Here is a 17,324-nt window from a genome sequence, read left to right on the forward strand (position 1 = left end):
TATTAAAATTTAAAATTAAACTATTAAAAATATTAATATGGATATTTCAATATTTGTCTTAAAAATAACGTAGTTAGGTACATATCAAATTGGTATTTATGTGGGAGAGTGTATTTCCCCGAAAATAAATCACCTGTATTTTCAAATGTTATATAATTAATATTACTTGTAAGTTGTAGATAAAATATATAGACAGCGCTCGATTGACAAAATGAGTAATGACAATATTAATTAATAATTATTAGGAAAATACGTAACAACAAAACTTCATTGGCGGAAATGCGGGATACGATAATATACCTATTTTTATATTATTATAAATTATTTATTATTGTTTTTCAATTTTTCAGGAAAAAAAATTGCCATAGACCTTAAACTAATAGACTAGCATTTTGTACACTCAGATCGGTCAAAGATAGAGGGCGTTCGTGGTAGTATAAACTATCGATCATATATACCAATTTTTTTTTAGAAGTTCTTATCTATTTAGGTTTATTTTACGGTCGAAGACTATAACTATATATATAATAATATGAGTGCACCGATCATTTAATCACGTCTTTATCGCACCCTCCATCCTCTGACCTTAAGGGTCAGACTCTTAACGGCATTGCAATTGGACAGTTTTTAAGGAGTTCAAATTAGGCAATTTTCAAATTGCTTGCATGCAAGTCTTGTAAATGTGTGCGTGATAACTGATAAGCAGGGCTCGGGACTTAAAGCATTTGCTTATTTTTATGGATTGACTTAAAATGTAGTAGAGTGCTGTGGAAGTGTATGTCGTGCTACAACACGTTCAATTATAAAATTTTAAAGTGCCTTTTTTTTTTGCTTTTTTCAAAGATTTTTCAAAAAGTGCTTTTTTCTAATTTTTCTGGATTTTTTCAGTTTTTTTATCAATTTTTCTACTTTTTTATGATTATCTTCTGCAAAGTTGTTTTTGATAGAATTAAAATGAAATGCAAAATTAAATCATTCAATGTAATAATGACGGTTAGATTTAATTAAATAATTAATTTTTTTAATTATTTGTAAATATCGTTTACATTTTATTTATTAGAAAATCCATCGAAAAATCCATAAACAATAATGCAAAATGTCTCGAAAAAGAAGTTTGATTTTTTTACAGCATTCATTTATTTTTTTTCCTTTTTTATCTAGAAACTTTTCCTAAACATTATTTTTAGCACAGCTATACAAATTATGCCTAGTACCTACTTTATCATGTGAAAAGAAGGTTTTTTTTGATTAAATATTTTTGCTTAAATTTATGTTTTTTAAATACCTATTAGAGTACTTATAATGATGTTTTTAAGTGCTTATTTTAATGATTCTAAGTGCTATAAGTCCCGAGCCCTGGTGATAAGTGATCATTAGTGTGTGTGACTGTAGTGTAAACGAAATAGCGGAGCCCTCCCGCACACTCGATTAAGTGGTAAACAATGTAATATTTTCATTTTTATGTACTTTTGTCAATCCTACCGATAGATCGCGAGAAGACTTCTAAAAAGTTATTTAAATTTGTCAATATGTCTACTTGAGATCGATCTGGCCACATTTTAAGATGTTTAATTTAAAATTCGAATAACAAACATTGATAATTGGATAAATTGTAAATAATCAGTGCGATTTATAGGAGTTTTGGAAAAATATTGTAAAATGTGGCCTAATGGATCTCAAGTAGCCGTATTAGTAACGAACTAAAATCATTTTTCAGAAGTCTTATCGCATTATCAGGTCCATAATCAGGTACGATTGACAAAATATTGGTAATTTTGGTTGAAATAACTGACCGTTAATCGACTATAATTAAGGGGCCTCACTACAATCATTATTTAAGGGGCAACATTTAGACAATTTCTAATCTTGTCATAGCCGCCCGGGATCTATGTGTTAGTTATAAATAATAATTAGTGTGAGTGAAATTACATGCGGGTATCATCTCTCGTACGCGCATGCACATGTCAATAGTTCGATAACTATATAAATTTCACTATACGAATTTTACAAAAACATACATTTGTTTTGACAAAATTAATGTTAGTTAACGTTGTCTGATTTTGATTCTGAAAAAATATTTGAATTCAGCAGAAAGATGTCTGTAGATCGTACGAAACATTTTCCATTTTTAATATTAATTTTAGTTTTTAATTTTGATTCGAAAAAGTTCATATTTTCAAGTTTTTAATTCCAGTTCACAATAATATAAAATTTAGTTTTTACTAAGTGCTTCGTAGGATATATAGACAATTTTCTGGTGAGTTCAAATTTTTTTTTAGAATCAAAATCAGACAACGTTAACTATCTTTGATTTTGTCAATACTTTAGGTCTTTTCAGCCAAAAATGGCGGCAGTAGCGAGGCCCCTTAAGGCCCCTGCAAACCCTATTAATTTTTCATCAAAACGACCTTAGCGACTGACAAAAATTTAAGTACTTCTAGTGGTTCAATTTAAAAATGTAAAGATGTTTTAATTGGTCAACAAGTCTCTACTTTACATCGGTCGGAGTATATTTTTATATTTTAGATATTTTTGAATATATTCAATACTAAAAATTTAAAAATTTATAAAATGTAAAATATTTATTCTTGTCAAGAGTTTGCTAAAATTGAAAAAGTGCTCCGACCGATGCAAAGTAAACTTATTTACCAAAACAAACATCTTTACATTTTTTAAATCACTAGAAGTACCTTAATTTTTGTCAGTGTGACGGCTATTTCACGTCCATAAATTGGTTTTGATCTATGACTTTAAATGACTTGTGCATGTGCATGCATGCGACCATAAGCCAGATAAGAAATAACAATGAATTGTAAATTGATGAGGGTCGCGGGTGATAGTAGTGGAGTATACAGTACACACATGACACATACTATAATGATCATTTACTACACACACAAAGACGATCAGTAATCGCAGGAACGAAATAATTGCCTACACACAACTCCTTAAAAATGACACAGTTGTGTTTAGGCGATTACTGATACTAATATTCAAAATCAATTTATGGACGTGAAATAGCCGTCACACTGACAAAAATTAAGGTATTTCTAATGGTTCGATTTAAAAAATGTAAAGATGTCTGCGTTGGTAAACAAGTTTACTTTGCATCGGTCGGAGCACTTTTTCAATTTTTTCAAATTCTTGACGAGAATAAATATTTTACATTTTATAAATTTATAAATTTTTAATTTTGAATATATTCAAAAATATCTAAAATATAAAAATATGCTCCGACCGATGCAAAGTAGACTTGTTGACCAATTAAAACATCTTTCATTTTTTGAATCGAACCACTAGAAGTACTTTAATTTTCGTCAGTCGCTAAGGTCGTTTCGATGATAAATTAATAGGGTTTGCAGGGGGCTTAACGTTACTATTATAGACAGGACTGATCTATGGACTATGAGTATTGAGTATAAGGTTAGACATTTTTCTGTAATTCAATCGAATTTTTAACGAGTTATTCGATGATCACGTTATTGGGAGCACATACTATTAATATATTATTAAAATTAATAACCAAATATTACGAATACCATATTTTTAAAGTATGTTTATTATAATATTGTTATTGAAACCTTTGATTGATTGCATATATTTGTATTGCGTATCTAAAACTCCAGGGTGCAAAAATATGAGTAACAATGTGTTGTAATTATTGTCGATTTCTGATGATGAGTTATTTCGGTTGATAACCTACTTGCGAGCGTGTCTCTGCTGTTCTCAAAATTATATGTTTTTCTTTCCCAGTATCACCGTGTGTTAATATATATATTATATTAAAAATACCAAAAATTATTGCCGCAGAATAATAATGATAAAAGTAGTTTTCAATATTGAACTCATTCGCCGTACACGCTGGTGGTTATTTTTGAAAATATAGTATTATACTACTTACCTGTCCTACCTATTATATTTCTAACCCAATTTAAAATTCAAATATACTTATAAATCAAAAACGAATAACAATAGATACGGAGGTATCGTTAACAATGTAATATATAAACTGGCACTGTATAACAACGGTCGTTTCTATTATTGAACGAACTTAAAATGATGCAATAATATTAGTTTTTATGTCTCATCGAGTAATATTATATTGACACGAGTTGGGAATATTATTATTATTTTTATTCTATCTGACATATTATAAGAGGAAAAAAATGACGATATAATTTTTCTAGATACTTGAAACCATGCCGTATACGGTATACCTACGCGAATAATTATTATTAAATCAGATGATGTGCTGGCCAGCCCTATACAATAATCATATTATTCATATAATATTATTAATGATTACCGTTATTTTTGACCGTAAATTGTAAAACATTACATTATAATTACAACAGACATGGTATATTTTGTTTGTTGCACAGATAATTTAATAATAATATATTATGTTGATATTCGTCGGTTGCAGTGGCTCTAAATAAAACATGTATGGGTATTTGATTTTTTTTTTTAGTTCATAAAAGCAGAACGAATTTTACTGTAGTAATTATTAGATCACATTATTTATAATATTGTTGTTTTTTTATGGTTAAGATAATAATTAAAAATTAACTGTAATAATAGTCAGTTACATTAAGTCCGTTAAAAGATTTTTAATTTTGATAAAAAAAAATAATAATAAAAACGTCATTAAAATATATTATTTTACACACAAAAATATAAAGTATCAATGCATAAAATATATTGTATTGTAATGTTATTGTAAGTAAACAATTAAATAAGTAATATTAGTTTTGTGCGCATGTCTTACGACTTGTTAAAATTCAAATCTATAAACACTGTAAAATTGTTCTAGGTTTTAAGTAAATCAAAAAAAATAACAATACAATAATATACTATTGATAAAAGTTAGATTTAATTAAAATTGGGTTTTAATAAAAGTTTGTTTTTTGGAAAAGAATATTATGTCGGGTTACTTGAAAATGTCTAAATTTGTAACAGTATAATTTATATAACATATAAACATGTTAGGATTATGTCTTAAAAGATTATTATTTTTATTGCGCTACGATTGATAATATTATAGTTTCGTTGTGTTTCAATATTAATAAAAATTATTATAAAATCCTTTAGTTACGGAATGCAATGTATACTTCCCAACATACTTATCATGAGGTATACTCAATACGGAGGAATGTATAGGCAACATAAGTTATAAGTTTTCAATCTTCGTAAAGGACATATAGGTACATTAAATTAGCATTCTTGTAAAGTACTCATGAAAAGTATTCGAATACTCTTTAATTAATTCTCAAATACATATTTAAAATCAAATACTAATAATTATCAAACAATTTATTGTATTTAGTTTATATTATATTTTCTATTTTAATTTTAATCAAAAGATATAAAAAAACAATTATAATTTATAATAATAAATTTTTTATACCGTGAATTTATTATACTCAACCGAAAATTCTAATATTTTGACTAAAAAATCAGGTGAGGGTTTTATAGTTGTAATTGTAGTACCTAAATGATACGGTAAAATGCTCTATGAAATTAATGGAAAACATGAAAATTGGTCCTGCTAATTTAAAAGGTAAAAAGTGTGTTTATGTACATTCTAAAGTATATATAGATACTTTCTTAAAGTATTTGAATTTGTACTCGAATACTTTTTTTTACCTGAGTACTCATATAATATACGTATTTTCAATACTTTTCAAAATAAGTAGGCATCTATATCTGTAATTATCGAAAACGTTTAAAAAGTCTGTTTTACAAGACTACTAATCAATACATAATTTTATAATTTATAATCATAACACTATATTATATTATGATCTCAATTAATACGTATTATTTTTGTGCTATTATAATAGCAATTTATTAGCCAGTGAGTAATACGTATATTAATGTATTGTTATTATAACGGATTTAACAACGATCGATTTTATAGTGACATTTTATAGTACTATAATAATAATATTAAATTATAATTAATATTGTTTAGTGATTAAGTAGTTTTTTTCACTAGGCGTGTCCACATCAGTCGTTTCTTGATTAATTTTAGGTAAAACTGGTACGATCAGAATTTTAAAACGATTTATCGTCCCTATCAAATGCATGTAACGTTTTTAATGCAACACTGTCTAGCTTCCGCCTCGAGTGCCCAATATCCAGTCACTGTGTCCTGTTCGTATTTAATTTTGTTCTTACTCGTTGTACGAGCGCATATTTTATAGTTATTAATTTTTTTTAATTAATAAACATAATTTAACAGAAAGAATAATTGTATACAACGTTTCGAAAAAAATATAATATAGGTACGGTTATTCTAACGAATGAAAAATAAGAAATAAGAAATACATTAATATTCTTGAATACAATACCTACCTAAAATACACATGTCTTTAACGTGTTATAATATCAACTTAAATAAGTGGTAGATAATTATTCAAAATGAAACCGTCGCACCAGGGTCGAATATATTAATTTTTAAGAAATTTCGCTTTTGATAAGTTAATTGCATGTAAGTAGTAACTAGTAAGTATCTAATTGTAATGAATAATACTTTACTATTTGCAAATACTATAACTATAAATGTGTTGGAATTATTTCGTGACTATTCATGATATACATAGCGATTAGAGTTTATTTTTACAGTAATCAATCAGTATCTCAAAAAGTAAAAACCATTTTTAAATATTTTTCTGAGGATAATAAAGTTTTGAAATAACTGATAATTTTAGTTTTACTAATAATTATATATAGTAATAAGTATTTAAGGTTTAGATAAAAAGTGTGGAGACTTGAAGTGAGTAAGTGACACAGAAATACCTAGCAAAATGTCTGTCCCCACTCTTTTCACCTAAACTTTACTTACTTATAAGTCACTATCTTACTATTTAATTAGGTACTAGATCGAAATTAGATATTTTTACATCGAATTTTATGTATTCTAAAATGAATTCCTACTTTTTTAATTACAATATTAACATCAATATTGTATGCATCCATTAATTTTAACTACGGACGTTCATTAAAAGTATTTATTGAATCACACTCATTTTCTTTTATAATTGGTTTCATCGTGGACTCTATACAACGTTTTTAAACCTTAAGAAGATACCTATATAATTATATAATATACAGTGTTATGAATTTTCAACTAATAATTATATGTTAATATACTAATAAAATAATATGCAAATGCTCGAGATTTTGACAAATTTGGACGAAAAATCCAATGCTCATACAAAATAATCCTAAACTACTTTTTAATTCCAGTTATAAAAACCCATGAGGTATCTTATATTATGTTTTCAAGCTTTATGAATAAAATTGAAAATTACATCAGTCGAAAAAACAAAATATATATTATATTTATTTTCAACAATAGATTAATAGAAAAATAAATAAATGTATTCGATGTCTGCACTCTTTTATTCATATTAACTATTACTATGGTCGACAACTATTAAAACAAAATTATGAATTAGAATTAATTTGTTTATAAACTCCACATCCTATTTGAGACAATAAAATGTAAAAGACTAGGTACTACAGTGGGTTGCATTGGTGGATTTAAGGGGGGGGGCAAAGGGGCTTGTCCGGGGACTCTTTACCACATATAGTATTTGAAAAGACTCCAACAGAAAAAAGGCCACTGGGAAGACCTCGTATGAGATGGGAGTTGGATTACGAAGTGAAAAGAGATGTATAAATCTTTGGTGGAGGTTCGGACTGGAGGAACCTTCATCCAAGATAGCTGCAGGAATGGACGTTTGACGCGACCGAAAATAAAATTAATATCAAACAAAATCCAAAACTTCAACAACCATTAAGCCGCCATATGAAATAAATAATTACTTGGATCGTTTCAAATGTGAAACAAGTCTTAACTAATGACTTTTGAAATTATAATATTATGACATTGCGTATGGCCGAACTGGTACTCAGACTAAAGTCTATATAGGATGTTTATTTCAACGACTAGTGACGACTAATAATGACCTGCAAAATTGTTCGTGTATTTTTTATTGTCCGTTCAAAATTAATGTATTATATATATTGCGTATTCGTTTGCGAGTAAATAAAACAGTACGCAATTTTTACAATATTTTAATATTCTATACTGGCCACGCATTTGTTCCCGTTTTCCGTCACTCCGACAACTGTATAGATACTGTGTAACCATTCTATGACTCCATTTCACACCACGGAAAATTATCGAATCGATAAGACCACCACCAATAATCACTCGGATATAACACTTTTTTTTTCTTCGTGGAATTATATCTAATAATAATTTTTACGCGTTATTACAATTTGCAGCGCCGCACACTGTACATCGCACACATGATTATAATGTCATAAAACGAAAGGTATATGGAAATGAAAATATGTGAAAGTTCACAGACGCTTACTCGGGGTTCGAAACGAGCCATGGTGATTTCAATCGTACGACTCCTTCATTAATAAAAAATCGACATAACATCGTTTTTTTTAGTATATTATACGCGTACGTTTTTCAAATATTCGTCTCGTTACACGACGAGGTAGACTCCGCGTGGAACCAACGATCTTAGGTACTCGAAACCAATCGGACACGGGTTAGGTCTCCAATATAATAACAATACGATAATGTTAGGTACCATAATCATCACACATGACGTGTAAGAAAAATAATAATTATGGTATAATATTATATATAGGTAGCGTACGAGCGTCCTGCTGGGGCCCCCGACTTTTATAATATAATAATAATATACCTATGACCGCGTGTATGGTGTGCGTCGAATTAATATGTACGTACCTATATATACGTACTTTGTCGAACACGTATCCACTGCAGCGCCAGCCATATCCCGTTAAATAACGAGAACTACATGATTCCAATACGTCCAGCACATCGTAGTTCGAATAACGCCATTAACTCTGACCTACAAATCCTCGATCAAAAATAATTATTAGGTGTACACTGTACCTACACATATTATTATAATATCTTATTATATTATTTATAGAGTCCAAAACGAGTTTTATCGTAGTTTATTTAATTTGTTTTTTCAATAATAACATTATACGAGAATATTCGACGACCCTAATATAACATGACAATATTATTATATTCATGCCGGTAAATAATATGTGACGTATCAATTATAATATGCTCATATTATTCTGTTGCCTTATAATATATCGTACCCGCAACTTTTCAAAGCCAACAGCAGCTGGTAATTTATAGTTCCGAAATCGTTTTTCATTTTTCACATGGTTAGATTATATACCTATAATTAATACTGTAATATATGTTTACGTCGTGAAATGTGCATCGTCATCGCGTAATATACGAACACATTACACACATCGCATATAAATTACAATCGTGTTATTCGTTAATGTCCGTGTTTGTTTCATGGCTATGATATGATCTCCATAAAATTTAAAAACTTTCCTATTAAAATTAAACGCGTCGTATTCAATTAATACCTATCGTCAATTGAATTTCTATCGCGCGAATTTCGAGCTGTGTAATTAGGTTCCCATTTGTGTATTGTGTAGCTGCGGTAAGCACCTGCCTATACCTATATTTTACCAGCGTTCAAAAAACGAGACGTTATGAACAAAACATACATTTGTGGTAGTCAGCAACAATAGTATGCCTATAATAATTATTGTCCCGTACAATTAATGTCACACATTTGGTCGTACACCATAGTATACCTAAACATGACACGACGATAAGCGTCGTCGTGGACAGCTCGTGTATTGTTCACGCGTAAAGCTCGTAGCCCATAACACTACCTACATAATAGTACATCGTATTATTCGTCGATGACTCGGGATGAGTTGCAACCGCGGTATATAACACCGGGTGTGTAGTAGTTGGACGATAATGTCACTAAGGGATGCTATCGGTGCGAGTTAAATAAAATACACAAGTTTTTTTTTCGAAAACATCAAAATATAGTATGAACGTTTCAAACAATGTTGAAATATATCAATATAAATATTATATAAATAATAAATAAATAATGTACAAATAAGTTTAGTGAGCTTTGGCGTGTCGTGTAGCTCGCGTTTCGATGGCTCGTTTGAACTTTGATTGTCGTCGGGGTTGTGGTGCGTGAGCTGCACCGCTGGTATGACACGATGTGGTGGTGTAGGTATATGCGATGATGGTGTTATCATATACGTCGTGGTCGTCGTCAACTCGAGGACTTCTACTGGAAACGGTAAAAACGAAAACGAAAATCAAACAAACGGCACGACTGTGAGCGTGTGTGTGTGTGTGTGTGTGCAAATTATGTGAGCGTGACCCGATAAGTCAGGGGTCGCGTTGGCAGCGGATGTCGCAAAAGCCGGACCGGAAACTCACGTTTGGCGTGGGCGTTTATTGGGATGTCTGCGGTGCTTGGGCACTGTAGGCCATCTGTTGGGAGTCGACGCTGCGTCCCCATCCGCCGCCGCTGGCTGAACCACCACCGTATCCGCCGGACGAGATGTCGGCGCCTCCGGCACTGCCGTAAGAGTCGTGTCCACCGTGCACTTCGTGGTGGTGTTGTGGGATCACCTCGTAGGTGACGGTCTTCTCGTGATGTTTGCTGAGCACCTTCTGGAGGACGCCGACCAGGGACAGCACCAGTGCGATGGTTCCCAACAACAAGGCTTTACCGGCGATCAGGGCGATCTTACCGATGGCGAACGGAAGGATGGCGGCGAGTTTGATCTTCAACAGGGTCAACAGAGTCAACAGAACGTGCTTGCTCTTCTTCTCTGCAGAAAAAAAAAAAAGGAAACGGGCGTAAGTATAATAATATATTATTGCGTATCGTTGCATATGCGAGCGGTGACAGTGATCGGGTGCAGGTTTACGGGTTATGGTATATACGGTTACCATCGCGGTTATTGTTTCGAACCACGTAATCGGAAACGCCGAGGATCGACCGATCTCAGTAGTTTTATGTGCGTGCGTGCGTGTGAGAGTCTTTATCAATATCGCATTACGGATTCACGGCCCGATGACCGCCACGACCATGGTCGTGTGTTTTTTATCCGCTGGCGGGCCGTCGGGTATCGCGTTGCTCTATGGTCCTCGTGGGCGCGGGCAGGGGTTGAGCACTTTCTAAAACCGGTTTTTCGTGCGGCACGACGACGTTTTCTATACGGCCGGTCGTATCCGGCGAGTGAGAACTTTGGAACGCGGGGTGTTTATTTCTATTTATTTGTGTGTGTGTCCGACTGATGTTATTATATTATTATTATTATTGTTAAAGAGAAAGAAGAAGACGGCCTCGGCGGCGGTGTCGTGGGAGTGTGTGGAAAACGAGATTCTCGTGAGATTTGATTGACGCGTAGAAAGTCGTCTCCGATAATAATAATAATAATAATATGTATCATTACTATTTAGGTACGATAATATACAACTACGACTAGCAGGCTACCACGACGCACCTGTGTGTTATTAAATCGAGGCGGCGGCCGGGGACCGGTTGACGGTCGGGTTTTTTTTTTTTTTATCGAAAATCCACTTGTGCGCAATAATAGTAAACAAGATTATTATGGAATGTGGGTTGGACGGACTCTCGGGAATCGGGTCAGTAGGGACACAGAGCGGCGGGTGAGCGTCAACCGTCGCGGTCCGGACGACCTATCTGGCGGCGGGTCGCGGGTCGTTTACGGAAGTCGCTCGCCGCTAATACGAAGCCGTTTCTTCTCCGGGGGTCACCGGCGTGGTATACAATATTACCGTGGTAACAACATTCGTCATCGTTGTTATTATTATGACTGCGGTGTAGATAACTACCGTCTAGACCGCACGGCCGCCCGAGGGCCAGAGGTGTAAGCGCCGAGTATCGTCGTCGTCGCACCCACAAGATTCGTTTGCCGAGTCACCACGACACGTGTGCGAACCGTTTATCTCATCGTTTGGTATATTATTATTATTATTACTGTCATTATTTTTTTTTTTGACCTATACATGCAATTAATAATATATAAAGACCACGCTCTGCTATTGCGTGTGTTATGTCGGATTACGGTTATAATACTATAATATAAATCAATGAAACGTATACAGGTAGTTAATATCGTCGACCAATAAAATATAACGAGTAAAGATTTAAAAAAATACGAATGCAGTGAAATTATCATAACATAAATAATTTTCAAACCAAATAGGTCGATAGTAACAATAAAATTCAAAAAACTTGTTTTAATCGGCTGTACAAAATATTGACGTCACGTTTATCGATATAACTGTTATGATAATATTATAGTTGTTTGTGAACACTGTATACAGCGAGCCGTAACTTCACGTCGGTACGAATTATATTTTTATAACTTTAGTTATCTTATTTCTCTTGTTAAATTAATATAGGTTAGGTAATGACGATCAACGATGATTAATTTACTTTAATAATTTTCAGATCAATTTAGCAATATTATAAAGTCGAATTTACCGTAAATACGTAATACCTACAGTAAGACAAAACATTTTGTTCTATTATACTATTGTCGATTATAAATATTTTGGAAATATAAACGATCGATTGTCAAATAATCGAAATTATAGTCATAAATATTATGTGTAATTCGCAAATGCTCTGAAAGCCGATAAATGCATTTGTGCATACGATGTATGAGTTTTTTTTTTAAACACCGCATGGATTTAATTGTTATAATAATTATCATAAGTTTATGAACTTACTCTTTTTGATTCCACGGTTTTCTTCGGATGAGTCTTCTTCTTCGTTGTCTCCGATCAATTGGCTGACCATGTCGCTGATGGACTTTCCGGTTCTGGACACGGCATTGACCATATCGACTCCCTTGATGTCGACCTTGATGGAGTGTTCGTTCAGGTAACGCAAGACGCGTTTGACGACCAAGGATTCCATGTCCTTGGGTTGGTCTGCACTGCCGTCCAATGACAATGATCGTGGGGCACCGTCTCCCGGGCTTCCGGCAGATCTGACGACAGTCACTCCTTCGGTCAGGTTGATCTCATCCTTGTTCAACGCCTTGTCGACGTAAGCGAACAACTTGTATTTGATGCATGACACGGATCCTTTGTTAATGCAGTCGCTGTAGATGCCGTCCAATAAGTCCTCTTTGCCTTGAATGGAGTTGTGGCCGACGGACTGGGAGTCCATGCCGGATGGCAAGCTCCATGCACAGGCGACGGTCAAGAACAGGCAAAAACATATCCTCAAGGAGTTCATGGTTGAGATGGGTAGGTATGGTTTGTGTTGCGGACCGCACTGAAGTCTGAAAAGCACACGATGTGACGCCCCGAAACCCAAAAACTGTATGATAGGTAGGACATGGCAGCCGATGTTTATATACCGGGCCCCCACTTCGGTGTTCCGGGCACTTCAGCCACTTTTCGACGCCACCGATCTGGACCCCCGGAAGATGATGGACTTTCTCTATCTACCGGTTACCGGCTCCTTCCTTTCGCGTTCTACACACACACACACACACACACACATATGCGCACATACACCAGCGGCATATATATTTTTGATGTTCTCAATGGACTCTGCGGTATTATCGCTATTATTATTACTATTATTTTAAACACCACATATGCTAATTTCGATAATAACTTGTACTGCTAATAATGACTTTGTATACGATTTTAACAGCATGTATAATGTCTGATATTTTATGGTTCGCCTTACGAATTCACATCGTTTGCGGTTTTCAAAGTCTTTTTCTTAGGTATTATACTTTGTTCACTATATAAAAACTGCTAATTTTTTTATTATTTTGAAAATAAAAAAATATCCATCTAGTATTGTGTTATATTGCACCATAGATCGAATTGTTTTATAATTGGAACTAGGCGTATATAATAATATCCTTTTATTGTATTATTATTAACAGAAACTGTTTGAAAATATCCTGAACAATACTGTTTTGAATATTATATTTAATTTTGTGTATTTTATATTTTCTTAGAGTTCTCGTTTTTAAACTAGAAAATAATACTTCAGATTTGTGTTTACATAACTACAAATATAATTTATGCTTTATCAAGTATTAGTAATTTTCCCATAAAAATATATTAAAATAACATTTAATCATTAGAAGAACATAAAAAAAATACATTTTTGAAAACAGCTTGATTTACATAATTATAACTGTAAACAATATTAATTCTTTAACGTTTTACTAGTCACTATCATCGACTTGTTTACTAGGTAATTCATAATATAAAATTATAAATAAGATTTAATATATTATTAATTTGATACCATACTAATACTATATTATTATGTTTAGACAATTTTGTACGGGTAAGTTCCAAGTTGGACCTGTAAACAGTCCATAAATATTTGTATCGCATAATATACATTATACAATATACATACCTAATATATAGCATACTGAAATATTTACACTACGAACTAAATTGATGTGAAATATGATTATTATCTATCCATAGGTTTAATCTGAACAAAGATATGTCTTAGGTAATAATTTTTTTGAGAAATGTATACCTATCATCATGCATACAACACAGTACACAAGTGCTCCGTCAATTACGCTTTTAAAAACATCTATAAAACAGTACATTAATTTCCGTTTTTAGACTTAGGATTTTGGTTGACGTAAACCTGGATTCATCAGTGTTATGTTATTTTGTGATTTTTACTGCTTTGATGTGCGATAGGAAAATTTGATGATATGGAATATTTTTGAAGATTATATTTGGAAAATCCTACACATACGTCTTATTTGGATTAGGGTATAGATATTTTACAGCTAATACGCTTAGAATAATACTATTATAATACAAACAAATTATACACTTAAGAATAAACAAACATTTTTCGTTTTAGATTTTCCCTCACGCTGTATAATACTCACACGCAGCTCGCTTGTCCCAATTTTAATAATGTCATTCTGAACGGTGAAAGACCAATTATCTAAATCTCCACGTAAATGTATTTGACATTTAATTTTAGAAAAACGTCTTAATGAAAATCGAAATCTGAATTCAAATACTACGACATAATAATCATTAAATCATCACATCTACAAGGTACATACTATTTCTGTTCTTAGATAAAAAGCTCGTTTCTTTAACGTCGACATTTTCTGATTATTTTTACATTGTTAAATTTCACTAATTTAAAATAAAATTGTAGGTATAAATTTATATTTTTAATTTTCTAAAAGAGAACAGAAAAATCCATAGTCCAAAAGTTATAATATTTATATATTCTATATTTGTAATCATTATAATAATTATAGGCGTGGAGACGGATTTTATTCATTATAAATGTATTACTTTTGCAGGCCGTTTTTAATGCATAGATTATTGCAGTAGTTAAACGCACTTGTGTATTATTTTCTTGTTTGAGCGAAGTCGTAAACATTTTTATTGAATTTTCTAACCAAAATAATAAACATGATATAATTTCATTATTTACCTTCGCATTAGACCATAGGTATAATCTAAAAGTATATTTTGTGTTCTGTGGTTTTATATTTTATCGTTACTACACATATAGACATGTTTTTGTTACGATCAGTTATGTTCTCATACTTCCGTTTGCAATACTTTGTTTATGATTAATATTATTATTATTAATTTTAGCGCTGTATGTTTCATTTTATTTTCCCATTGATCTAATAAAACACACTCAAATAAACGTATGCCTACGAGAAGTTTTTTTTTAAATTATCTGATTTAAAAATAAGTTTGTTATTTTATTGACAGCATTATTCTTATTTTCAATTAGCTATAATAAAATATCATTAGTTACAGAAAACCGTTATTCCGTGTTCGAACCTGTAAATGACTATTAGGCTTATTAATTACATTTCAATACTATGTTCGTTTATAAAATTTAATCTAAGCGGTACATAATATTATGTTTTTAGAATCTGAGCGGAGCGATGAATATATTGATTTTACAGTGATGTGTGTGTTTTTTTTAATGTGATTTTTGGTTACCACGTTACTATTTAGTGGCCTACTCTGTTCAAATTGTTGTCAACATAATTATATTATATTTCAATAATGTAGCCATGTAGGTATATTTACGTTAAAACATATTGTTAAGTTTCTCTATTTATTTAATATTTGAATATGTGGGAGATACAAAACGTGTACGTCATATATATGATGCAAATTATGGCATTTTAATTCACAGAACTTCTTTAAAAAATTTAAATAAACTATTGTATACTATTAAACAATTAATAGTTTTCACACAAAATATTTCACCTAACTCAATTATTTTAGTTTTCTTTTTGTGTTTTTTAAAACTGTAACGAGAGTTTGGTCTACATCATTATTTGTTTACTTTTTAATTTTTAATTACTTAAAAATGTACTGAATGTTTACTATATAACAGTTAATCTAATAGATTTATTTTAAATATTTCATATTATTATGTATGTTTTATTTATTTTATGGTAATTGTACAATTATTATAATATTTTTACATCGCTATTGTTAATTTTATCAGCTCATAATTAAATCACCATAGGATAAGATATTCGAAAAAGCAATTACTGGAGCATACAAACTATTTTAATTTTTTTATTTATTACTATCTTTTTTAATAAGTGAATCAAATAAAGTACGTAAAATATGGATTAAGAATAAATATTTTATAAATCTACTCACTGACCCATAATATTTTCCACAAATTTGATTAGTTTTGCGCACCCTATGGGACTTTTAAAAAAAACTAGTCGTAAGTGCCTAAATTATAACAATAAATATGATTCATTCTGATTACCTACCAATAAATTCAAAATAAGTATTCAAATTTTATTACAATTTCTGTATTTCAAAGAAAATTTCTGAAATTTTTACTACCTATACTCGCCTATATTGGCTATTTATCATATTATGTGATATAATATGACGAGTGAAATACTTTGCCATACCGCAGTTACCAACAAACTGTTACCAAAAAAAATATTTGATGGTTAATATTTTATATGGTAAGAAATACTAGTTTAATGAATAAAATTTCAAAATATTATATATTTTAGACGTTTTGACTTATTTATGATACGCGCATGCAGAACTCAATTAAAATTTTTATCGACATTTTTATCATCGACCCTTTGAAATGCCCAATATATTATTATTTATTTTGAACAGATGTTTTCACAATATTAATAAAAGTAGAAAAAAATGTAATTCTTTGAGACACAATAGTCGAGAACTTTTTCTGTAGGTACACATTTGATCGTATCAACGTGTGGTGAATATTACTGTCAAAACTAATGTAAAATCACGTTTATTCAGCACTATATCTTTTTTTAAACTGAGATCGTCGTAATTGTTCCGTTCATGAGATAATTAATTCAACTTTTCTAAAATA

General features: G+C 31.3%; 1 protein-coding gene across 2 annotated transcripts; it reads right to left on the reverse strand.

The window, feature by feature from the left end:
- Positions 1-9,932: 9,932 nt before the first annotated feature.
- On the reverse strand, positions 9,933-13,286 carry LOC132952257 (uncharacterized). 2 transcript variants are annotated; one of them, XM_061024491.1, is made up of 3 exons: positions 12,677-13,286; positions 10,346-10,743; positions 9,933-10,190 (listed from the first exon to the last, which is right to left on the reverse strand). In XM_061024491.1, the coding sequence occupies exons 1-2, from the start codon at positions 13,188-13,190 to the stop codon at positions 10,361-10,363; spliced, it is 897 nt and encodes a 298-aa protein (XP_060880474.1). In that variant the 5' UTR covers positions 13,191-13,286; the 3' UTR covers positions 9,933-10,190; positions 10,346-10,360. The 2 variants fall into 2 exon arrangements, with proteins under 2 accessions (XP_060880474.1, XP_060880473.1); XM_061024490.1 differs by having other exon boundaries at positions 9,933-10,193.
- Between the last annotated feature and the right edge of the window lie 4,038 nt (positions 13,287-17,324).

Source organism: Metopolophium dirhodum, chromosome 9 (assembly GCF_019925205.1).
Source record: "Metopolophium dirhodum isolate CAU chromosome 9, ASM1992520v1, whole genome shotgun sequence".
Lineage (NCBI taxonomy): Eukaryota > Metazoa > Arthropoda > Insecta > Hemiptera > Aphididae > Metopolophium > Metopolophium dirhodum.